At 41.3% G+C, this 25,871-nt stretch overlaps 2 protein-coding genes across 7 annotated transcripts in view; one reads left to right on the forward strand and one right to left on the reverse strand.

The window, feature by feature from the left end:
• The window catches only part of LOC133489155 (voltage-dependent calcium channel subunit alpha-2/delta-3-like), a 102,083-nt gene that overhangs the window by 58,145 nt on the left and 18,067 nt on the right, over window positions 1-25,871 (forward strand). For 5 of the 6 annotated variants that reach the window (XR_009791841.1, XR_009791855.1, XM_061798113.1 and 2 more), the window contains exons 13-26: window positions 1,357-1,374; window positions 6,029-6,100; window positions 6,815-6,895; window positions 7,673-7,747; window positions 8,635-8,718; window positions 8,793-8,864; window positions 10,079-10,140; window positions 10,211-10,278; window positions 11,270-11,315; window positions 12,128-12,225; window positions 12,321-12,414; window positions 12,509-12,604; window positions 12,863-12,984; window positions 13,582-13,659. Coding sequence is in view for 4 of the 6 variants with exons in the window: in XM_061798113.1 (XP_061654097.1) it covers window positions 1,357-1,374; window positions 6,029-6,100; window positions 6,815-6,895; window positions 7,673-7,747; window positions 8,635-8,718; window positions 8,793-8,864; window positions 10,079-10,140; window positions 10,211-10,278; window positions 11,270-11,315; window positions 12,128-12,225; window positions 12,321-12,414; window positions 12,509-12,604; window positions 12,863-12,984; window positions 13,582-13,659 (1,066 nt within the window). In the remaining 2 variants the exon portion in view is untranslated. Of the gene's footprint in view, window positions 1-1,356; window positions 1,375-6,028; window positions 6,101-6,814; window positions 6,896-7,672; window positions 7,748-8,634; window positions 8,719-8,792; window positions 8,865-10,078; window positions 10,141-10,210; window positions 10,279-11,269; window positions 11,316-12,127; window positions 12,226-12,320; window positions 12,415-12,508; window positions 12,605-12,862; window positions 12,985-13,581; window positions 13,660-13,738; window positions 14,128-25,871 lie in introns of those variants that run through there. The other variant, XM_061798238.1, reaches the window with a different exon arrangement.
• On the reverse strand, window positions 17,984-25,137 carry LOC133489383 (leucine-rich repeat and transmembrane domain-containing protein 1). The gene is made up of 4 exons (XM_061798442.1): window positions 24,855-25,137; window positions 22,238-22,622; window positions 21,936-22,141; window positions 17,984-19,292 (listed from the first exon to the last, which is right to left on the reverse strand). Exons 1-4 carry the CDS (start codon window positions 24,955-24,957, stop codon window positions 18,784-18,786), a joined length of 1,203 nt encoding a protein of 400 aa, XP_061654426.1. The 5' UTR covers window positions 24,958-25,137; the 3' UTR covers window positions 17,984-18,783.

The raw sequence follows: 25,871 nt of genomic DNA on the forward strand, positions 1-25,871 counted from the left end.
GTAAAACATTTAAAAAAAAAAAGAAAAAAAGAAATGGTGTTTTAACAATCGATTTGTTTGTGTGACTTTGTGTGTGTTTGGGAGTAAAAAGGTATCAGTTCTCTTGGTTTTAGGGAGATTTTTGGAGAATGTACCAAAATAACTTTATCACCCTTTGCTGTGTTCCTTTACTTACAAACACTGCATGGACAAAAGTATTGACACACCTATTCATCAACATAAGTATTTGTATGGCGCATACGTAGACTTAAATATGAGTGAGCAGCTACAATGTCAGATCCAGATCCATTAGTTCTCCAGCACCCATTGGACACAATATAAAATCCTACATGACTGCAACAAATTACAACCCAATCTACCGGTAATAACATTTGACAGCAATGCAAGATGCTAATAAATGTATTAGCATGGTGAGTTTAAATGTTTTTATTGTAGACTATGGCTAAAGGTATCTCTCAAAACCAAGTATTCCTTGTTGCTCTTTATTAGAGGAAATCACATCAATGTGTCGATTTATACCCAAAGAATACCTGTCCCATGTCATTGGTATTATCTTGGTTAACGTAGTGACTTTCACGCGGCTGGTGTGGGATCAATTACCCTCATTGCTCTGTTCACAACTTCCCCGTGCTGAGGGTGCAGTCTAGTTACCAGCGTGTGGCTCCAGCCTCTGCTATGACCCTGAACAGGATGAACGGTATTAAGATGTATGAATACCTATCCATCGTTAAAGTAAAGGCTGGTGTGTGTAGGCCAAAAGTCACACAAAAAATTCCAAGGTACAGATTCAGAATACTTTATTAGTGCCAGAAGGGCAATTCAGTTTTACGATCAACTCGTCCATCTTTTATGTTATTTTGTCCCACGTTTACACAAATTCTGATTCCATCGTTTCTGTGTGTAAATCAAAGTCTGTTAAAAAAAAATGGTTGGATGAGTTTGATACAAAAGAGCTAGAGCGCCTCAACCCCCTCAAATTCTTGGATGGGATGAACTAGAATGGAGATCCCAAATCAGTGACATCTAATCTCCTATATCTTCTTGTTTCATTTTCTTCTGGATAAAAAGAGTGGCCAAAATTTCCCACATAAACCTCTAAAATCATGTTGAAAGTTTGTAAATTCATTGGCCAATTGTCCATACTTTTGTCTGTTCATTGTGTATTTTTTGTCACATTTACCTCTCGGTCTTCTGTACTCTCTACTCCAAGTGGTAAAAGCTTCTAGTATTAGTATTAGTAGTATTGCTTGTTGAACTCTTTTATTGAGTAGAAAACCATGATTTCTGTCACCAATCCAAAAAAGGCAGTGACCTTTCCTGTCCTCTTCATCCTTTTTCCTCTTAAACTGGCGCTAGCTCCCTCAAGCACAAAAGGTAAATGAAAATTGTGATTTGAGATGGTTGCTGTGTTGTGATGTGTTGTGTTGTGGCCTGTGTGGTCATGGGGTTGCTTGGTGCTGTATGTGATTTTGCTCTCAGATTCCAAAACAATAAGCCAGACAGCATAGTTTGGGGAAACAACTATTACACTAGGGGCTCTATTTTCGTAGACGGCGGATCTGAAGCGGCACGCAAAAACTGGCTTATCTTGATTTTTGTGCCAGCGCAAGGTTGCCAATTTGGCATACCGGTTCTGCGACAAGCTGGGCGTACTGGCGCAATGAGGGTGTGTCCTTTGACATGCGCCCGGCACGTGTAACAATTTGGTGGCTGAAAGTCGACCTAAACTTACGCCTGTGGTTTCCGCCGCAGCAGGTAGAATGCTGATCGAATGCGATTTTAGTGAATTTGATCGGGGTGGGTGGCGGACATACAGTATTTAGGTGTAACTCATTCTGGATTTAATAACGGCACTCGCTCACGTTTTCTGTTGCCACATCGTCCAAGAGCAGTGACAGTGCTACAGTCACGCATGATTCGCTGCGTCCTCTTACGCACGGAGACGTCGCCATGCTAACAGTCAATGCGTCTCATTTAAAGGGAATGGGAGGAGCCACTTTGATTGGCGGTGAATGAAGTCGGCTGTGTTCACTCCCATAATGGCGCAGACTGTCCTTTTGTAAATACGCCGGCTTGCGCGTGTCTGTGAAATTATGGAAACCTAAATGGCCTCCGTGCAGATTTATGCTGCCCACTGTGCCGGATTTTCGCCAGTCATGAAAATAGCGCCTTCAGTGTCCTACTGTCACTCTTCTTTCGGCTGTCGTTTCTAAACGTTCATTGTGGTTGTTGTTGTTAGTGTATCTCTTGCATGTTTGCTCAAACATGCAAACACATCTGTACAAATGCTTAACTCTCGTTCATCAGTGGTTATGCCATGTCAGCAGTGCATGTCACAATTTCGGGGCTGGTAATGTGACCATAATCGAGGCAGCATTTATTTATTTTTTGGGTGTGAAAACAAGCCTGCCTCTGGTATTTGTCTCAGTCAGATTTTATGGAATAACTTATTTTTATGTTCTGAATGGGTAATTCAGCAGCCTAGAATGACTGATGGGATAATCTGCTCTGATGTTTTTGTTTCTTTAAATCATTTCAGTGTTTTATTTGATTACACAATTAACATAAACTTGGAGTAGATTCCAGTTGGCAGATATTTGACACTTTTCGAGTGATAGACACCAGGGCAGCTCAGCAGAAATCACAAATAGCTACACTGTTGTCTGTCGTTGTTGTTGTGATTAACTCTATTTGCTTGCTATCTTCCTAACACAGCTCCTGCCCGTGGTGCTTTTTGTGTAAACAAAGTGAAATAGACAAACTCAAACAGACACCCTGTGGACTATAGTGACTAAAATGTATTTAACTATGATTGACTCCCCCCCCCAAAAAAAAATAAATAAATAATGTGTAACAATTTGTCTCGCACAATCTCAGCAAAAGAATGTAAAAATGTTGGACATATTGTGATGCTGAGGATGATTTTGACTTTTCAGACATCCAAATGAACATTTTCTCCATCATGACACTGAAACAACCTGGACAAAAAGATAGATAGTAACATTATGAATCCAGAGGGATTGATACTAAAGTGCAGATGTTAAGATGTACAAATCACAGAAAATTAATGCACATTCTGAGTCTCTTAAGAGTCCATCAAACAAAGTGACTGTGCTCGTGTCCGCGTCCCCCTCTGATCAGCCACTGATGAGTTGTTGTAAAGCCATAGGGTCAGCGGAACAAATTCGTTTTTGTGTTTGTGGTTTGTGGAGCAGGTCACAGACAGAATTCTGGTGCTGGACATTCTCCTCTGCCAGACCAGAGTCTCTTGATGCTGGGTGTTGTCCAGGATGGCCTGGATTTGATCTGTCTGTCTATCTCCCATAGAGACCCAGAAGTCTAGCTCTGTGCCCACCACACCTAATGACTCATCATTTATGGCTAGTAGCCAAAGTATGTAGCTTTCCAAAAGTGTGAAAAATATATTACACTGTTTAGTTTTTGGTGGAACGGTGGACGATAAGTGGTGTGGAAAATGGATGGATGTTTAACTTTAATGGTTTAGTGTTTATTCATTATGAAAGCTTTTATATAGGATTGTACCTGGGCTGCAACAATCCCTTTAGCAGGATCCTAAGGGGTGCATTGCGTACTATCCTGTGCTTACACACCAGCATTATTGAGCTCAGTCTCCAAGGAAATAAGGGTCACCTCATCCACAAGCTCTTGCATTTGTCACGTGAACCTAGATTACAAGGTGCCCCCTTGGACATCAAACATAGGGCATGGGTTTGTATCAGTGTCTTCAGAGGGATGTTGCAATGTGTGTTTGTTTGTGTTTCTGAGAAGGAAACGTTTTTGAGCCTGTGAGCTATCAGAAAAAGGGGTAGGCATCAATTTGTGTCCTCCAAGGTGCAATCGATCTCATGTGGCTAATTATTCTCCCCGACTGCCTGTTCCTTTTTGAGGTCAAAGGTTTACAGGGCAGTCTTAATGGTACATACTTCACTCATATGGAGACCAGATTCACTGCATAGCCGGTGTGGTACTATCCTCTAAAGTGGTCGTATGTAGTCATATTTTATATGTCGTCGCTGTCGGGCGGAATCTCCAGTCACTTTTCAGGCAAAATAGACCAGACATCTTGCTTGAGTTTCCATACACCGTTTTGTTCAAGTTGGCATTATACCTTCGATTGGTCTCTTATATACTGTTGAACACAACAGCCAGCACCCCAAAATTATCTTCAATCGCTTAAATGGAGAAAAATTGCTAATTTATTAGGGTGTCATCGATGACAATTCCAAAAAACACAGCGGCGGGTGCCGTCCTCATCACAAAGCTTGTCAACCCAAGCAATCCACTTCCACGGTGACGTTGACTTTTAAATATGTCACCTGTTGTCTAGCTCCATACAGCCCCCTTCATCTACTTATTACACTTTTTTTTCCATTTCCCAGCATTGTACAACAAGCCTGAATTCCACCAAATGGATTAGCATTCCAGCACAAAGGGCTAGCCACTAGCCAGTGGATGGAAATGCTCAGCAACCGATGATGGCAGTACACAATAACTCCGAGCCCATGTGTTTGAAGACCTCTGATGTATGATCCAATATACTGTACCTTTTTATTTTTAGATGAGGTCCTACTCATTCGCCCCTGCCCTTTGATCGATGCCATTTTTCCAATGGAGAGGTATCTCCGTTGTTACAGCACCAGTACTTAGGTGTATTTCTTTTCTCCCTTTGATGTCCTCGATTGTTATTACCATCGGTCAAAGCTCAGGTCACTGCTTCCTTTTTCCTCAGCGTCTGATTGAGACAGAACGGATGCTAGTAGTTTCCTGTCATTACTTGTTATTGTCGGTGGTGAAAATAGAGGTGATGTGTAATCTGTTCTATCACATAATAGTTTGACTGATCGCTGCGGCAGAAATGGGGAGACATTAATTGGGTCAATATCAACTGCCTTGGGTGTTCTCATCAGAATCACGCAGTCCTAATGAAAATGCAGCAGAATAATGAATCTCTGAGGTCTTATTATGAGTGGCCAAACATTTGCACACATGCCAGTACAATGATGCATATCTTAAAATGTGTTTCCTTTATTTCATAGCTTTTGTTTTTCATTGGATGCATGTGAACCTCGCCTCTTAACTTTATTGTAAGAAATACTGTACATACACACAAATACATGTTGTACCTGAACAAGTCCAATGAACGAAAGTTTATGAACTAGTTCCTATTTTGGGCGAACGTGAACTGAATTTAGTTCATTTCTGCATGATGAACGTTATTGGGAACGCGCTCATTCTGGCATTTTTGAACGGGAGTTCATTTTCATTCAAGGCTTCCAGGTTTTGTTACAAACTTACAGGACAAAAAAAAAACGCATCTTAACACACTATATAAAAGCCTTCATACGTCGGAGCAGCCACATGCCAAGAAGGGAAGGAGACACAGGCATGTTTGTAACTGTAGAAGGGTTAGCAAGCAGAAATGCTGAGGGTACCACCCAATTGACAACACATTATATCCCCGCAGACGTCAAATACTTCAAAGTACATTTTCTAAGTATGCATGCTTTCTTAGTGGACAACCATAACACACAGATTGTGAAGGAGTGCCCACAACAGTGTCAAGCGTTCATCAAGAAATTGAAATCACAAGCGTAGACAGGCAGCCGCTTGAAAGATAAATATCGTAATTATTCCGGCAGTCTTGAGGGAGGAAAGATACTCGCATCCGATGTCGAAGCGCCGCCTTTGGATGAGCTTATTCCGAAGGAGATCAAAGAGAGGCTGTGCTTGAACATGTTTTAAGTCGAATAATGAACATGAATAAAACATGTCATATAAGTTGGGTGGAGCCTGAAGAAGATAATTGAGGATGACTGCATCTGCTGCACAGTTACTCGCAGGTGCGCTATTAATAAGCGTCACAAGTCGGGTTCATAGAATGTGCGTGACAATGGCGACGTCATTTCTTCTAAACATGTTAAATTATGTTCCGTTATTGGTTTCGCTTCTTTCTCCTCCCTCGTGTCTTTTTTTCTGTCCCTCATCTCATCACTCAATATCTTTTTAGCTGGATGATGATCAAGGTCCAGTGCTGATGACCACTGTGGCAATGCCTGTGTTCAGCACTAAGAATGAGACCGTAAGTATTAGCGCCGTTATTCCGTTAACATTCAGGTTTGGGCAAATTTGAAATGAATGATCTCTTTCTTTGACAGGCTCTTTTGGAAAAAAAAAAAAGGTCCCAGTTAGTTTTTGATTGAAATGATCGATCTTACAAGGCCCACTTATGATTGAATTGTACGAATGTTTAAAAGAGTGATTAGCCATTGTGAGCTTGTCAAGAACATCAATTTGAAAATGTTCTGCATCTTTCAACAATTGGTCCTTGGTGCATTTGTCTAGCACGCCCCAAGATGCACTTGTCAAACCATGAGCTCATCTTAATCGACTATTGCATTGTTTAAAAAAAATAAATAAATAAAAAATAGCTGTAGCTCAGAAAAGAATACTCGATGTTGGAGAGATGCTAGTTTGCTTCCTGGCTACTGCTGAGGTGCCCTTGAGCAAGGCAGCAAGTAGATTTTATTATTAATTTAATTTTTTGGATTTTTTTTTATTTATTTTTTTTAGATATGTTTAATTATTCAGAAATGCAATTCAAACTGATGAAATGAAGTGGCAATCCCAGCCCAAATGGCACGCTGAGCGACACCCACCGTTGGTGCTCCACTCCACACACACACAAACACACAGCAAAGTTTTATGTATGAAAAAGTAGATCACGTTCGATGTGTGTTCTGTCAGTAATCTTCAAATACTTCTGAAATGTTAACATTTTATTTTATGTTTTTAGCGGAACCATGGCATTTTATTAGGGGTGGTAGGAACAGACGTCCCTGTTTCAGAGCTACTCAAGACTATTCCCAAATACAAGGTACTCGATGCTATTATTATTTTTCTGAATCTCCAATATAATTATGGACATAGACACAGTAATTGGATACCAAACTGTGGAGAGGATGAAAAAGAGATTTTGATTAGGTTTGATGCTTATTGTTTTTGCCTTCTTGCTCGAGTCCTGTAATTAAGTAAATTATACACCATGCTCACTAATGCTACTTGATACTCATGTCGCCTTTTTTTTTTTCCTCCCCATGTGCAAGTATTATTTGTCAAGAAATTGAAGAAAATTTTCAACCTTTATATTGTCCACCACACATAATGAGAGAAAACAATCATAAGAATTAAAGAAGACATTATTACAAATCACAAACTTCATTTGCGTGTAGTAGAATTAGACTAAAATAGGATGAATTTTGGATTGGTTGCTTTGTGCAGAGGGTGCATTTTGACTGTTACATAGAAATCAACCAGATGTCACCAGCATTAAAATTAAGTACATGCACCAATGCTGCTTGTTAGCTTTCATTGACACTATTAGTATCCTGTGTCGGTTTTCAATTGTTTATTATTTGTGTTGCAGTTTGGAATTACTCTGCATCATAGGATGGTGTTTCTAAAAATAATTTTAAAAATAAAATAAAAATGAACCTCTCACTATGAAGCAGTGAAGTTGTAAACCAGTGCTGAAAATTAACTGTTGCACTGAGACCCTATTGTCAGCCTGGTTTCTTTGTCCAGGCATTGTTGACTTTAAAAAAAAAACTTAGTCCACAATGAATCTGTTTGTTGTGTGTGTTTATTCTCCTAGTTGGGCATTCACGGCTATGCCTTTGCGATCACCAACAACGGCTACATTCTCACCCACCCAGATCTGCGGCCACTTGTGAGTACTAGTGGCCCGTCGGGAACGACTCTTAACAAGTTCACTCATTTCGGACCACACTATTGGAGCCACCTCTAAGTTGCATACACGACTGTTGGAACATATTCCTTCATTACATTGCAGAAACTAGTTTTGTTTTTTTTAAAGTTGGGAGTTCACTTGTGAGTTAATTTCAATTAAAACCATATATTTTGATATTACACCAGAAAGTCAATAGGCACAGAGACATGCATATGTCATTATACAGTAACAATGTCTTGGCTATGCGTGTTCTGTAGAAGAGGAAAGTGCGTTCAGAGTCCTTCACTGCACCTTGCATGCATACGAAGATATAATGTTTAAATGGTTGTGATTACTGTTAACTCCATTGTATTAATTGGGTCCTCTCACACATGAGGCAGAGGTGGAGGGAGGCTGATGGGCGAATTAGTAGGATGCAGTAAAAATGGAAGGATGAGAGGAGAAAAGATGCGCAGCAGGAGGAGGAGGAGAAGAGAAAATAGGCAGTGAGACAGGCCGACAGATGGTTTAATAGTGGTCTCATTAAAGATGTTAATGAGTGTTGGGAGGCTATCTTCGCTGATAGATGAACGAGACGTCGTAGTACACACGCGCTGTACTGCTCAACACAAACATGTTGACACACAAACTGCAAGAAAGGATAAAACAACATAAGGTGGCTTCGAAAGCTGTTGGACCACCACATGCTGTCAAAAAAATAGATTTCACCCGAACCAATGAAAAATAGACCATCACTTCATTCAAACAAAATGTCAAAACAGGTTTTGGAAAACATTCAGTGAAAATTTCACACAATTATGAAGTCATCGTGTCACAATTTCTGTGCTGTCTCTCTGTTTTTGTGCACACGTTTACTGCCTGCCCAGTATGGCGACGGCAAAAAGCGAAGGAAGCCAAACTACAGCAGCGTGGATTTATCTGAGGTAGAATGGGAGGACAAGGACGACACGGTGAGACTCGCGTTGCCATTTTCTGCCGTCATGCAACCGACGTCGGACGCTCAGCATGTTCTTTGTGCTTCTAGCTGAGGAACTCCATGGTCAACAGGAAGAAGGGGACCTTCTCAATGGAGGTGAAAAGGAGCATCGACAAAGGGGTGAGCGATACCCCCCCCCCCCTTTTTGTTTTTTAAATGGACAACATGATAACAAAAGCATTTTCCCAAGATCCTGAATGGGTTTTCAAAGGCAGCACCACTTTTGCCAAGAGGTTATACAGTGATGTACAACATTGACTGGGGAATTTGTCTGATTTGGTTTGTTCTGCATGCACGAGTTGTCTGCCTCAGTGTGTGAGCCCCTTATCTCAGACATGCACATGTTGCTGAAGACGAGAGAGACAGCAGCCTGATGTGTCTTTTGGACACACACACACAGTGTAGTGTGTAGGTGTGTGTGTGTGTGTGTGCGTCTTACTGAGCCTGAGTGCATTCGTGTTGCACTTTCAAAGCTTTGTCGAGAACATTATACATTCAGCTGATTAATAAGCATTCAATATGCAAAACTACATATCTCCAAATACAGTACACACATTCAAGCACAGGACGCTCATGCATATTCATGATAGTCTTGAATAGAAATATTATACGCCACTCGCAAGTACTCCCATAACCGCTAGATGGAGGCATGCTGCAGCAAATGTCATCAGATACAGAACTGCACAGCTGTGAACCCTGGATGTATTAAAAATGGAGAGAGGTGGGTAGAGTAGCCAAATATTGTACTCAAGTAAGAGTACTGTTACTTTAGAATAATATGACTCAAGTCAAAGTAAAAAGTGGTCCTCCATATATTTACTTGAGTAAGAGTACGAAAGTAAAAAGCTACTCGAGTAAAGACTAACTCGTGAGTAACTTCTGATTCAAAAATATAAATCAGACCATGAACGTCAAATACATTCCTAGAAGAAAATAAAAAAATAAAAATAATATTTAATAAAATCCACACACACCTGCCACTGTTTCAATTTTAAACTGTCCATAACAACACATGCATTGGGCCCTACAGAAACATTATATGCTTTTTTTTCCCCACTTAAATGACTTCACGAAGAAGCGTTTTGCTGACCAGACGTATTGATTGTGTGTGGGAGGGGCTATGTGGAAGTCTTAAAAATAGATTGCGCACGCAATAGTGGATAAATAAAAGCAGCGAGCGGCATGTCAATCATTGTTAAAGTAGCAATACATCTCATAAATACACAAGTAAAAGTAAAAAGAATGGTACATTCAAACTACTAAATGTTACATGAGTAAATGTAGTGCTTTACTAGCCACCTTTGAAAATGTATAATCCCCGTTTCTTTTTACAGAGGCGTGTACTGGTGCTGCATAATGATTACTACTACACAGATATCCAGGGAACTCCTTTCAGGTGACAAAAAGACACGTTTTAGCTTTGCTCAACGAACATTACAGAGTAATGTGTTTTATTTTATTGTTAGCCTTGGAGTAGCACTTTCCAGAGGCCACGGCAAGTTTTTCTTCACAGGGAACGTCACTGTAGAGGAAGGTATGCTATATTTATTTATTTATTTTATTTTAAAGCTACATGATATTAAGTATGCATACAGTGGATATTAAAAAAAAGTCTGCACAGCTCTCTATTCAAATGCCATTATTTTTTTTTGCTGAAATAAAAAAAATGAGCTCAAGCTAAATCATCCCAAAACTGTTTCCACCATTAATGTAAAACTATAATCTGCACAACTCAATTGATAGATAAAGACAATTTAATCTTTTCCAGAGAGGAAGTAAAAAAGTTTTTTTTTATTTCAGTTGAGTTGTACAGGTTATAGGGCATATTGATGATGATATTGGTGTCATTTTTTAACATTTCTTTTATTTTACCAGGGGTGTGTAGACTTTTTACATTTATTTACTAATCATAAGTCACTCGCCTTCTCTTTTCTCACTGATTTAGTTAACTCTCACGCTGTAATGTATATTTCAGTGTTATAAAACACTGGTGTTACTCATTAAGATTCGGCTTAATATTGTAATGGTGAAGCACAACTGGGTAGCTGAAAGTTGGCAATAGTCGAGTCAAGAATGCAATCGTAGCTCACAACTTCAGTACCTAAGTGAACATGTTCAGTTGAATTTCACTTCTCAGCTCGCCATCACACATGTTGAAGTAGCAAACGGAACCGAAAACCTCACAATTAAACAGGAAGCTTAATATTTCTTTAGTGGCTCTTTAGATGTGTTGGCGATATCTTGATCGATGCTTATGTCAACCACAGTGTCTAGCTTCCATATCCAGCCTCATGCATGTAAATATTCATGTCACGGTGGTCTCTTTGTAACGCCATACATATCCATCATCGGGAGCCGCCTGAGCATGACTTGGCTCTTCCTGATCCAATCAGACCTGCCAAAACCAGACACAAAATACATTTTTCACGCATGCTGCATGTATTTAAGAGTGTAAGGCTTTTAACAGCTTCTCCAGCTGAACTTCATGCTTGTTCATTTGATCTTTTTTCTTTTTTTTGTTCCAGGTCTTCACGACTTAGAGCATCCTGATGTTGCCCTCGCAGATGAATGGTATGAATATGGAAGACTTCAACGTTACTTTTCGTGTTTAAATCAACTTTTCAAAGTGAAATCAACTCCATTTGTCGATCTGGAGAAATTTGTTATCATTACACTGGGTTACATTTTTTTGTTTGCTTTTTGTCTATGTTTTTTTTTCAACTGGAAATTTAGGACAATTTTGCACCGGATTTCGCTTGCTCACGTCAGGTTTTTATGCCAAGTTATTAAGAGTTTACTAATCAAATGCTATGAACTTTGCTTACTGTAAAGTGAATAGTAGGCATTGATAAAAGTAAGTAACTGTAAATTGAATGTTACGACCTCATTGTTGAAAATTCAGGGCTAAAGCGAACATACCTGTACATGTAAACAAAAACGTGGCCATAGTTAAAAAATTTGACCTGATTGAGTAAAAACAATGTGATATTTGATTCAGCACATCAAAATTGTCCCAATTCAGCTAAAAAATATTTAGACAATAAATTTGTTGTTGACCAGTGTTATTGTTTTATTTGATGCTATGTTTTTGAGAACCATAACATTGCTTTTGAATTAAAAACACTTTATATAGCTTCCATTGTATCTATGATAGGAAAAGTAAGTGACTAAAACACTGTATAACATTACTGATATAAGGATGATTTTTAACTTAAAGCAATTTACTAACATTGCAACCGGTTTCCTAAAAATATTATACTTGCAAAAAAAACCAAAAAACTGTGGGTTTAGTTGCTTTTCTTGAAAATATGTCCCATGTGGAAAACATTTGTTGTCAATTGGAAGTCTGTTTATTGGTCATTTATTTATCCGTCTCGCAACAGGACATACTGCGATACAGATGAGCACCCAGAGCACCGCTACCTGACGCAGATAGACGCAATCAAACTCTACCTCGGTGGACATGAGCCCCAACTACAATGTTCGTGAAAGTCAACAAAAATCCACCTTAATTTACTGATTGACTTTGTAGACATTTGGCTGGTTACATTTCGGGCCCGTTTCTTTTCTTGTCAGGTGATAAGGAGTTGATTCAAGAGGTCCTTTTTGACGCTGTGGTTACTGCCCCACTTGAGGCCTATTGGACCAGCTTGGTGCTCAATAAGTCTGAGTAAGGCACGCACGCACGCACATACACGCACACATGCGGACTAATGTGACGCTTACCTGTCATCCCATGTTTTTAAAAACATTTTGAAACACAGGAACTCTGACAAAGGAGTTGAGATTGCCTATCTGGGCACAAGGACCGGCCTGTCCAGAATCAACCTGTTCGTAGTACCTGACAAGCTTACGAGCCAGTAAGTATGCCGTGTCTCTTGATATCTGTGATTTTAATACTTCCTCTTTGGAAGATTTACAATTTGGTTACCTTACCTACAGTACTTACTGTCTCGCTTACTTCCAATAATGAACACATTGTTAAATTATACTGCATTACCTCGCTAAAAGTGTCATACACATAGAGGTTTTCATTAAGCAACTTGTGCCCGGTGCTTTTATATTCATTTTTGAAGAATGCATTGATCGTCTCTGTGCTTTTTTCCGTCTGTCTCAAGAGACTTCCTGACTGCTGAGGACAAAGAAGGGGTTTTCAATGCCGATCACTTCCCCCTGTGGTACAAAAGGGCAGCAGAACAAGTTCCTGGCACCTTTGTCTACTCTCTGCCCTTCAACACAGGTTAGTGGATGACAATGCTCCAATGTTTGTCTGCAAAGTTGGAAATGTTCCGTTGTAAAAACAAGGTATCAAACAAAATGCTTACAAATAATGAAGACTACATACATTTAGGTCTACAATGTTTACTTATTCTCCACCCAAACATTTGGTTTCCTGCTATTGTATAGCCATGCATCCCTCCCTCCTCTCATATTAATTTTGTGCTGTGTCCTTGTGGACGCTTCTGATTGCTTTGGGTTGAAATCAGATACATGAGGAATATTTCCAGCCCTTTCTGTAGTCACTTGGCCAGAACACGGGTGCACACACACACACAGCTAAGCTTCATACTTCTTCTTTCAAAGGGGGAACTAGTTTTTATCAGTCGTCAGCCTCAGGCTTTCCATTAGTCTCAGCTAATGCAAGAGAGCTCAAAGCCTCTTATTTACTGGCACTGACTTCGCCTTGGATTCACTCACTCATGGAAGGAAGCTGCAGCCACCAAATATTATTCTTCTCACCGATCTCCCTGTGGTCAGTTCAGAACTCATATAAAGAATTTTCAAATGATTCATGAAGTGTGTGTGTGTGTGTGCGTGTGTGTGTGTGCGCTTGTAGGATCCGAAAACAAGAGTGTTGTATTAGCCAGCACAGCCATTCAGCTACTGGATGAGAGGAAATCACCCATAGCTGCGGGTAAGTAGAGGATGGCAGCTTCTATCCAACAGTCTTCAGTTGACACTGGCTGTAAAATTCTCCTCTTACCATCATGCAGGAATATTTAGCCTGCGGAGCTGCTCTGCGTTTGTCGGCCCCTTCTTCTTTCCCTCGTCCCTTTCCTCTCAATACGCGCTCGCTGCTGAGCGAACGCACGTTCAAAAGAAGGTGAAGGTATACAATGAACAGACTCTTGCACCGAGGAGTTTTCAAGCCTGCAAAACATTAATAGATGTCAGGTTCATAAATAAAGTGTGTTTTGCCAGTCCATTGAATTAGCACAATTGTCATCTCACACAATGACGACACAAAGTGTCTCGTCAAAACTGAATTATTACAGATAATTCTGCAACATCAATTTGTCGAGGACAAATGATGGCACTTTTGCTTTTCATGTGCATCGGCTTTCTCATTCCATCCATCCATCCATCCATCCATCCATGGATCCATCCATCCATCCATCCATCCATCCATCTTCTTCCGCTTCTTCCAAGGTTGGGTCGCGGGGGCAGTAGCATTAGCAGGGACGCCCAGAATTCCCTCTCCCAGCCACTTCATCTCTCTATCTCTTCTGGGGGGATCCCGAGGCGCTCCGAGGGCCAGCTGGAAGACATAGTCTGTCCAGCGTGTCCTGGGCCGTCCCCGGGTTCTCCTCCCGGTGGGACATGCCTGGAACACCTCACCAGGGAGGCGTCCGGGAGGCATCCGATGCCCCAGCCACCTCATCTGGTTCCTCTCGATGTGGAGGAGCAGCGGCTCTACTCTGAGATCCTTCCGGATGACTGAGCTTCTCACCCGATCTCTAAGGGAGAGCCCGGACACCCTGCGGAGGAAACTCATTTCGGCCGCTTGTATCCGGGATCTTGTTCTTTCGGTCACGACCCACAGCTCGTGACCATAGGTGAGGGTAGGAGCGTAAATCGACCGGTAAATTGAGAGTTTTGCCTTTCGGCTTGACTCCTTCTTCACCACAACGGACTGATACAAAGTCCGCATCACTGCAGACGCTGCACTGATCCGCCTGTCGAGCTCTCGTCGGACCGGCATCTTCCCCCACCATCGGAGCCAACTCACCACCAGGTGGTGATCAGTTGACAGCTCCGCCCCTCTCTTCACCCGAGTGTCCAAGACATGCGGCTGCAAGTCCGATGACACGACCACAAAGCCGATCATCGAACTGCGACCTAGGGTGTCCTGGTGCCAAGTGCACGTGTGGACACCCTTATGCTTGAACATGGTGTTCGTTATGGACAATCCGTGATGAGCACAGAAGTCCAATAACAGAAGGCCGCTCGGGTTGTGATCGGGGAGGGAGGACGTTCCTCCCAATCGCACCCTTCTCACTGTCATTACCCCCATGAGCATTGAAGTCCCCCAGCAGAACGATGGAGTCTCCAGCGGTAGCGCTCTCCAGCACCCCCTCCAAGGACTCCAAAAAGGGTGGGTACTCTGAACTGCTGTTTGGTACATAGGCACAAAAATCATTCAGGACCCGTCCTCCCACCCGAAAGCGTATTCCGGGGTGAACGCCAATGTACAGGCGCTGAGCCGGGAAGCAATAAGTATACCCACACCTGCTCGGCACCTCTCACCATGAGCAACTCCAGAGTGAAAGAGAGTCCAACCCCTCTCAAGACGACTGGTACCAGAGCCCAAGCCGTGTGTGGAGGCGAGGCCGACTATATCTAGTCGGAACTTCTCGATCTCACACACCAGCTCGGGCTCCTTCCCTGCCAGAGAGGTGACATTCCATGTCCCTAGATCCAGCTTTTGTTGCCGGGGATTAGATCGTCAAGGTCCCTGCCTCCGGCCACCGCCCAGTTCGCACTGCACCCGACCCCAATGGGCCCTCCCACAGGTGGTGAGCCTCATCATCATTACAGATGCCTAAAATTCAGTTGAGTGAATTACCGGTATGTGCATCTGAATTTTCGATACCTGCAACTCCAGTTTGAGATATTGACATCATCATTAAGACTTAAATTAAGATGAAAAGGGACAAGTCAATATCTTGAATTGAGGTGAATTAAAGATATCTTGAACTGGAAATTTGACTACTCAAAATGGTGTTATAGAACTCTTAAACTGCAGTTAAAGCAGATATCTTTAATTCACATAGTGGATCTCTGCAACTGAATGACGTTGCAGATATCTGAAATGACAAATATGGATAGGAGGAAAGTAGTTGCGGATATCTTAGATGTTTTTTTGACGAGGCCAAAATAAAAATTACAGATATCTACGACACATATCCTGTCTAGCTGTTAAAAGTGTGATGTAATTTATTGTAAAAAGGTAAGGTAATTAATGTAAAAAGGGCTTGCCTTTGTCCAGTGGGTATTGCCATTCTTCTCTGCTCAATATTATGTAATACACAGATGCACAAGAATTAACGGACAAAGCTTTATCTTGGGAGAGAACAACCGTTGGGTTAGGATTAACCAATTGGTAAGACAAGCGAAGGAACAGAGAAGGGCAAGAAAAGAGAAACATTTTCACGGTGCCTGGCTGCGTTGACATGAGAGCAGTGCATTGTGGGTACTATAGGCCTGGGGGAAACCATTGGAGCAGAAGGACAGAGATGGGAGAGTCTGTGTGGTGCCACAGCTCTCTCTCTCACAAGCAAGCAAGCACGCACGCACGCACACATGCACGCACACACATGCGCACACACACACACGCACACGCACACAGATACATCAGACTCCTGGCAGAGCGGAAAACATGCAGCAAACCGTATTCTTTTCTCAGTATTCTTCTAAGGTTGCATCCTTGTGTCAGATCTGTAAAGCTGCAATCCAAGTGCCTCGACTCACTTTAACAAGGAGAACCTATCATTACAAAGGCTGCTGATGTACAGTCATGATGATCATGGCTGTCAGATTGGGGGATGTCAGGAAGAATGATTTTATATAAGAGAGTCAGATGGGAGGGGATATGTAGGCTGGAATGCAAATTTAGCGTGGGCCAGTTAGGGCCAGTTTTCGCCGGCCTGCGTTCGACTGAGCTGTAGACTTGCAAATACACTAACGGACTAACTTGACAGGACAGGCTGATGACATCACATGCCACGGAACCCCGTCAGCCTATCCCGCCCCTCCCCGACATCCTCCGCCCCTGCGCCCCGCAGACATCTCTTGAGTCACAACGTTGCCCAACGCACGCACACACACACGTGAATGCCAACGTATCTGTTCGGGTGTCTGCGCGCGTGTCACAGCCTGTGCCACGTGCGGTGGGTTTGCTGGCATAACACACAAAGCACATAAAATGTCAGGTCAGCCGTTAGGACCAAGAGCATCTGCGTATATTTACTGTACATGCTTCAGTAAGCTATAATTCAGTGCTGTGTTCTCATTATGCATATTATCGCACATGCAACTGTAAAATGAAAACATTGAACTGCAAATGGTGAAACCTGTAGATTTTTAGCTTTTTTTTTTTATAGTGTAGTATTGTAAAAACAACTACGAAAGTAACATGATTCTTGGTTTCTTTTATGAGTTTTATTTGGTTTAGGGTTAATGTTCGTAAAAAAAAAAATTTTTTTTGTATAAATAAATAAAAAATACATCTTTATCTCCATTCGAGAAAAAGGACCGCCGCAATTTATTACTATTACAAAGTGAAATCCTTCAGAAGGATCATAAATTTAATCAGTCAAAAAGTATGCAAGCATCTCATCACTCCGAATGTGGTTGTGTTCATTAATCACATTTAAATTCGTGCTAAGTTGTAGTGACCGAATATTTTTTCATTTTTTTTATATCGCTTCTTGCTCTTAGTTTATCAGTTCACAGTCCCCCCTTTTAATTCATTTAAAATGTTCATAATTTCCGAATCGCTGGTATCAGTCACAGCCGTGAAAAATAATCGTTATCTTTTGGCCAAATGCCTTTTCTTTTGTGTAAAATGATCATTTGGGTGTACCTGGAGCACCCATGTGATTTTTCTTATGCAAATCTCCAAACGGAGGATAATGAAAGCTTATATTAACGTCGTTCTTTCCATTCTGAGAGTGCTTAACGGGGACTGGTTTCCTCTTTTGGCTTCTGTAAAGGAAGTTATCATTTATTTCTTTTACTTTTTTTAGAGTAATGTTGCCCCCGTTGCTTTGCAGTATTATTATTTGAGTAGTTTCAGAATTGTACAAATTTCTCCATTTGAGCATGTCCACCTTCTTACTGGTCAATATATGTAAATACTGTTGTTGGTTAAATATATTTCCATTTATTTTGTATCATACATGCTGAAAGATTGGTATACGTAATTGGCATGACTCACAAACAACAACTCAACCGACTGTTCAGTAAACGTTTTTCATGTGTTTATGTCATTTTGTGCAGCGGTACAATAATGGTAAATAATCTGTGTACCCATAAAATTCTTATTGCTTCAAAGAAGTTCCCATCATCCCCTCAAGGGTTGTCAGAAAAATATTCTTAATAAAACATATTTTTCTCTGCAAAACTATATCACATTATCGGGCGCAAACAATTTAATTCTCTACAAATATTTGCATTCAGTACACATACACACAATCACTCTTTTTTTTGTGTTACTCATCATGAACAAATGAAAACATTACAGACACCAGCTGCCAACTATGAATTTAAAAATAAGTTTGATATTAGACAACAAAACTATAAACAACAGCTGAAAGACAACCACATTCTGAAATGAATTTCAAATACCAGAGTTTTACAAAAACCTAGAAATACAGAGTATTAAATATAGCCGTCTGTATCTGTGATATGCGCTTCTTGGAGAAAATGGAATATATTCAATTCAGTACTTTGGCCTGCCCCCGTGAGTTCACATGGTTGCAGTTCTTTTCAGTGCATAGTCATATACCTGTGGAATTTAATTAGCTACCCAGGTTTCAAAAAATGTCAACTCACACAAACATGAATAATTTCCCACTCTTTTTTTTTTTTTTTTCCTCTCACAGCACCTACACACACACACACACACACAAACACACACACACACACAAACACACACACACGCACACACACACACACACACACATGTCATCCAAAGATGATTAGGTTAAAGGGTTGAGGCCCGAGTTTGACGTTCAAGGGTTTGTGTTGTCATCTCCTAGGCAATGGCATTCTCCAGTGGTTCCTTCTCATCTAACCTGGCATGATCGGCGGCACGAGCCGCTGCCAACTGTTCATTTTTCTTCAGTTCCCGCTGATATTTGGCCATGATGGCAGCATAGGCGCAACCGTATACCGCTGCAGCCAGCATCATCAGACACACGATCCCACACACGACTCCTGTGATGATCACTGTGGCGATAGCGTGGCGCAAGTTGACTGGTCTCTGCCTTTGCTTAGTCTCGCACTCTGGGATATTACCTCCTCCGCCCCCGAATCCCTCCCCCATTGCCATCGGGACGTGGAGCGCGTGGCTTGAGGGATGAGCGTGGTTGCCATGGATGTGGCCTCGCAGCAGCCTCTCCGATTCCAGATGATGGATGTTGGCAAACAAGTAATGGTAGCTTGTGGTCATGCAGGTGTGGAAGAGCTGGTAAGGGATCTTCTGCAGGTCTCTGTCCCGCATCTCTGTGGGCTGGGCGCAAAGGACCTCATCCACCACGCCACCTTGAGGGCAGAGATATCCATCATCATTTATGTTATAATCCTTTTGGAGTCACACTGTACAGAGGACCTCAGCCATAGCTCAGCCTTAACCAGTTCATGGGCTTGAGAGGCAATATTAATCAATCTCGCCTATAATGTCTTTCTTGAATGGCCTCTACAGAGTCTGTTGTGATTAATGGTAGGACTTCAACCGCCGCCCTCTGTCGCCCCTCTGAGTCAGTATTTTATTTGTCTCCTGCTCTCAGCACACTTTTTTTTCCTAGCTCCCTGGGTGATCTTCTCTTAACCACACATTCTTGTTTCAAGCCCCATTGTTCTATTCTGTGGCAATTGTACCCCAATTCCAATGAAGTTGGGACGTTGGGTTAAACATAAATACAAACAGAATACAATGATTTGCAAACCATGCTCAACCTATATTTAATTGAATACACTAGAAAGACAAGATATTTAATGTTCAAACTGATAAACTTTATTGTTTTTAGCAAATAATCATTAATTTAGGAATAAGCAGGGGCGTCCATGAAAAAGCCGTTGCTTGGATGGCAGCATATGTTTCTCCAAAACCTGCATGTACCTTTCAGCATTAATTGTGCGTTCACAGATGTGTAAGTTACCCATGCCATTGGCACTAACACAGCCCCATACCATCACAGATGCTGGCTTTTGAACTTTGCGTCCATAATAGTCCGGATGGTTCTTTTCCTCTTTGGCCCAGAGCACACGACTACCACAATTTCCTAAAACAATTTGAAATGTGGACTCGTCGGACCACAGAACACTTTTCCACTTTATATCAGTCCATCTTAGATTAGCTCGGGCCCAGAGAAGCCGGTGGCGTTTCTGGGTGTTGTTGATAAATGGCTTTTGCTTTGCTTAGTAGAGTTTCAAGTTGCACTTACGGATGTAGCGCCGAACTGTATTTATTGAAATTGGTTTTCTGAAGTGTTCCTGAGCCCATGTGGTGATATCCTTTACACATTGATGTCGTTTTTTGATGCAGTGCCGCCTGATCGAAGGTCACGGGCATTCAATGTTGGTTTTCACCTTTGCCGCTTACATGCAGTGATTTCTCCAGATTCTCTGAACCTTTTGATGATATTATGGACAGTAGATGATGAAATCCCTAAATTCCTTGCAATTGTACATTGAGGAACATTGTCCTTAAACTATTCGATTATTTTCTCACGCACTTGTTCACAGAGAGGTGAACCTCGCCCCATCTGTGCTTGTGAATGACTGAGCAATTCAGGGAAGCTCCTTTTATACTCAATCATGGCACCCACCTGTTCTCCATTAGCCTGTTCACGTGTGGGAGGTTCCAAACAGGTGTTTGATGAGCATTCCTCAACTTTCTCAGTCTTTTTTGCCACCTGTCCCAGCTTTTTTGGAACGTGTTGCAGCCATAAAATTCTAAGTGAATGATTATTTGCTAAAAAAAATCAAGTTTATCAGTTTGAACATTAAATATCTTGTCTTTGTAGTGCATTCACTTAAATATAGGTTGAACATGATTTGCAAATCATTGTATTCTGTTTTTATCTATGTTTAACACAACATCCCAACTTCATTGGAATTGGAGTTGTAATTTACCGCTTTTAAAGCAGGCAGCCGGTGAACTGCGTCTTTTACCGTGCAATGGTTATTTTGTTATATACAGTACATCTACGGTACATGCCAGGGTAGTTCTGCATGGGAAAATAACATGAAAACATTCACCACTGAAGAATTGTATTAGTTCATGATACGCTTGTGTTCTCAATGCCACATGACTTCAGTTTCATTCAGAACTTTAAAACAAGATCTGCTAATTTACTAACATTGGGGAGGAAGCGCCATCCGACAACAACAAACACCACAAATTTTTTTTATAAATTATACATCAACTGTGTACTACTCAGAGTGCATTATTGTTAGAAGAAAACAGACTAAAGGTTAAAGTGAACTAATAATCACCACCAAGGACCTAAAGCGCTGTACTGTGATCCCCTCACTCTAAAGGGTGTCCCAAAAGTCACTATACGCTTTCACTGTATTTCGATTCAGGCATCTCTTCGGACAGACGTGAGGCCATCAGCACTTGTCAGCTTTCGCTTTGCAGTGTTTCAAAGTACATCTTTCCCTTGCCCGTAGCTCGCCAATTGACATCGGAGCAGTGTTGCAAAATTGCCGCTTGGCAAGATGTTTTTCTGTCCCCAACTACAATTCAACGCCAGTTTGAGAAGCTTTATGGCCATCACACTGCTCCAACGCAAAGTACAATATACGCTATGCACTGCTCTAATGCCAATTGGAGATCCGTGGGCTAGGTAATGATATACTTGGAAAAATTGCAAAGCCATAGCTGAAATGAAATAGAAAAAAGGAAGTGTGTTGTGACTTTAAGGTCACACTGTACTTACACATTGAATGACACACTTACTTGCACACACACACAGACACACTTGTTTTTTATTGGATATGCTGCACCAGGTTTTGTAAGGCTATGAAACAATTATTCTATTCATGTGGGTTCAGACAACCCATTTGTGTTTTACATTCTTCTTCTTAATACCAGTAGTTCACATCAACATTGTAATGTGTATATTGTATTAATACAGAAAGGACCTTGGAGTAACACCAAATCATTTTGAGTGCACACACCTTTGAAGAGGTAGGTCTCCAGCCACAGTTTGAGGCCTATAAGGTGACAGTCACACCTCCAAGCGTTGCCTCGTAGCGTGAGACTATCCAGGCGGCCCAAGGACTCCAGCAGGGACCGGTCTAATCGTGTTAGCCTGTTGTGGGCGAGCCCCAGGTGGCTCAGGTTCCTCAGAGTTTCTCCCATGGCTCCGGACAAACCCCACAGGCTTAGTGAATGCACAGTGAGAAAACAACATGAAATCCAATCACCGAAATGATTACAATTCCCTCACGGTCCGATTGGGACAATTGTGATGTCTAACCTGTTGTGTGAAAGGTCAAGGTGTGAAAGTGAGTGAACGGGTCCAAACAACCGCTTATCGAGCTCTCTCAGGCTGTTGTAGGCGAGACTGAGATGCTGCAGAGTTCTGAGCCCCAGAAGAGCAGTTGGGGAAACAGATGTTATGGAATTATTTGATAGGTCGAGAACACGAACGAGGGGTATTTCTCGAAAAGCCATCCATCCCAGGCCTCTGATGCGATTGTCTTGGAGATATAATTCTTGGGTGTCTGGATGTAATCGTCGGGGAATGTCATACAGGCCTCGACCCCGGCAGTCCACAGCTTTGGTGTTTGTGTTGCAGCTGCACTCTTTTGGACAGGCACGTGACAGAGAGAGCAGCGAGAGAAGGCAACACACCAGTATCACTGCAGAGACAGAAAGTAGCGATTATGAATTAGACATATAGAAGCGCAACAAGACGGTAAAAGTAATTTGATCGAGGTACTGTACTTAAAAGCACTTTACATAAACAGCCTAATAATCAAAATAAAACTCAAAACAATAACATTGTATTTATGTCCTGCATTCAATAACATTTTGGAATGTGTACCACATTTCTACTGTTTGGATGGTACTAGTAAAAAAGAAAAAAAAAAAGAACAAAAAGAAAACCACGTGATTCCAACAGGACCTTGCGGATGCTTGTGGCATGAACCAAGAAGCTTTTGCATTTTATTGCGTATTAAAAAAAAACAACAAAAAAAAACAATTACTGCCATCCACAGCATTTATTTGTTTGGGCTTGTGTCAAATTAATAATTTGTCATTTGAGTTTGGAGGGATTTTCTTTTGAAGGGGATAGTTTAGTTTGTATGAGGGCGTGTGGCAGTGGAGGAATTCAAAAGACTAATAGACTTTTTGAAACTGAGAGTTACTTCTTGGCTATTGATTAATACAAAGGGATACCAGTTTGATACAAACTTCTGAAAAAAAAAATAAAAATGCAAAAATTATTTTGGGATAAATCATCTCGACCATCTCTATGACCATACACCACAACACTGACCTTTGGACTATACTTTTTTTTTTTTTTAAATAGTCATTTACAAATTTACAAGCTTGTTTGAAAGGAGGAAATGTCTGAGTATGATGAATAAAAAGAATGGCGTCTCACTAGTAAATGGAAGTTTGTTCTTTTTTTTTAAGAATAACAACACAAATTTTTTTTCGATGTATCTTACTACTGAGCTATTTTTAGAACAGCATGTTCACCATGTTGGTGACTGCTACTTTAGAATATTCAAACTTATGATTTGGAATAATAAGGATGTCATACCTTATGTTACTCTACATCACTTTCTACAGTCGCACTGATCTTCAACTACCATCATAAGGCAATGTGTGTACAGGGTAACGTCGCGAGCCCAAAGTATAATTATGGTCTTAGCCATAACATCAAATTGTTTTGAATAGTTGAACGTATTTTTTTTCACGTTTGCTTGAATGCAGCAAAGGTCTGAGTAAGAATAAGAACGATGCTCACTCCCACCTCGCCAGGCTGCTTAGACACGGCCCCCCGCCCCCGTGACGTCAAAATCTCGTACTCTTAACCCCGCACCCACTCGCTACCCACACACAAATCCATACATAGCAGATATTGGGTGTCTGATTCCTTTTGAGTTGACTTCACATGTCCATTCCTCCTGGAACATCGCAGTAGTATTTATAGCATGGACTGGACTAGCTTGAGGCTAAATGTAATGCGATTCAGGCCCAACTATTGAGTCTATTTACAGATTCTGAACTGATTGGCTCACCATGTTTTGCTTTATGAACCCAACAAACTTAAACATTACAGTGAAACAAAGTTTAGAAAGCATCTAAATTGTGGTCACGTCCACAACATTCAACACATCTCCAATAGAAGCATGACTTCACTGATATTAAAACGTTATTAGGCCTAGTGTGTCAAAAACAAAAAATAAATTTTAACTCCAATTCATTAATCAAAATGCTTTTTGGCAAAAACTTGAAACTTGATGAACTTATGAGGAAGAAATATTGAGCATGATTCATACACATTCCTAAACAAGTGTTTCCTTGAAAGAGTGCGCCGACACGTGTGTTCTCCTTCCACCCAGTCGCGCTTGTCCGTATGCACGGAGCGCATAAACAGAGCATCAAGCTCAGTGGAGCATTGTAGTTCCAGAACAAGGTCAACACTGGAGAAGGGCTCTTTGCTCGGATGTGTCCCTCCAGCGCCAAGTAGCTGCATGCAGAGAGGCTTGCTACCGCTTGAAGTCAGCCTCGTTCCAACACATGAGCTTTTTTGGAACAGCCAGCGATGAGAGGTGATGCAAAAAATACGACAAGAAACAAAACGACCTCAGCTGAATTGCTGTTGTATTTCAACTCTTTTAATTCCGGAAGAGTTATGAGCAAGGGTAACTTCCTTGGGTCGGAGGAGCTATTTAAATGTAATCTATTGTTAATATTATCATTATTATTATTAATTTTAGCAGTAGTGGTCATAGTAGAAGTAGTAAGCCTTTGCTGAATTAGACGACCGTTTATCCAACATTCTGAGAGTCCACCAGCCCACCCACATGCACACATACATAATTCTGAACCAAAATATTATTGAATTGCTGTCTTACCTCTCATATCTGCCAGCCGTCCTTTGACCGCTTGAGTTTGCTGTCCTTTTTTTCTTATCTCCCCTTTTTGGGTCCTAGTGACTGACCCTTGTTCAGGTTCCATTAGCTGTCATTGACGCTGAGATGAAATGTCCTGATTCTCATTTTGGTTGCCCGATATGGTCAATGAGCAGTTTTTTTTTTTTTTTTAATATTTTTTGAATTTTTTACAAAGGCTTGGAAATCTGTGTTGGTTTTTGAGAATCCTCAACACTGCCTCCAAGCATGAAACCCCATCAGAGGGACACAGAGATGACTGCCAGCCAGACAGCCAGTGTGGGAATCAATGAATCTCTCTCTCTCTCTCTCTCACTCTCTCTCTCTCTCTCTCACTCTCTCACTCTCTCACTTGCCCGCAGCTTGTTTCTTTCTGTCTCTTTTATTTTCCATCACACTGTTTTTGTGCTTCATCGTATTTTTTTCCTCTTCGCTTACCGTTGCCTTCATTTTTCTTTCTTTTTTTGTTTGTTTGTTTGTTTCTTCAAAATCGTACGCCTGCTTCTGCATGCTTGCTTACTCCCCCCCGCCCCCGTCCACAGTTATATCAGTAAAGTGTCATACCCTGGCGGACAGCTGTGCCCCTTAAATCGTAAGGTCCACGTGCACTTTGACATTCATCTCTGCTCCTATTTCTATGCCACAAGCTTAAAGTTGAATTCGGAGTCTAATACTGAAATAATTACATGCCGTGCAAGAACACATTGAGAGGATGCCCAATGTGGTGGCATGCTCTAATGCTAATACGCATGAGACACGGGCAGAGGGGATGGCAGAACATGCTCCCAGCACAGCAAAAAAAAAAAAAAAAAAAAAAAAAACAAGAAGCAATACACACGAATGCACACATGCACACGTAGACGAGCATGATATTAAGCTGCTGTGGCAAATCTACACTGAATTCTTTTTGCTAAGCTCTCTTGAGCTCTTGGGTCACTTGAAGGCGAGGCAAAAATGGACAAAGGATGAGGCAGATTAATG

Source organism: Phyllopteryx taeniolatus, chromosome 1 (genome assembly GCF_024500385.1).
Source record: "Phyllopteryx taeniolatus isolate TA_2022b chromosome 1, UOR_Ptae_1.2, whole genome shotgun sequence".
Lineage (NCBI taxonomy): Eukaryota > Metazoa > Chordata > Actinopteri > Syngnathiformes > Syngnathidae > Phyllopteryx > Phyllopteryx taeniolatus.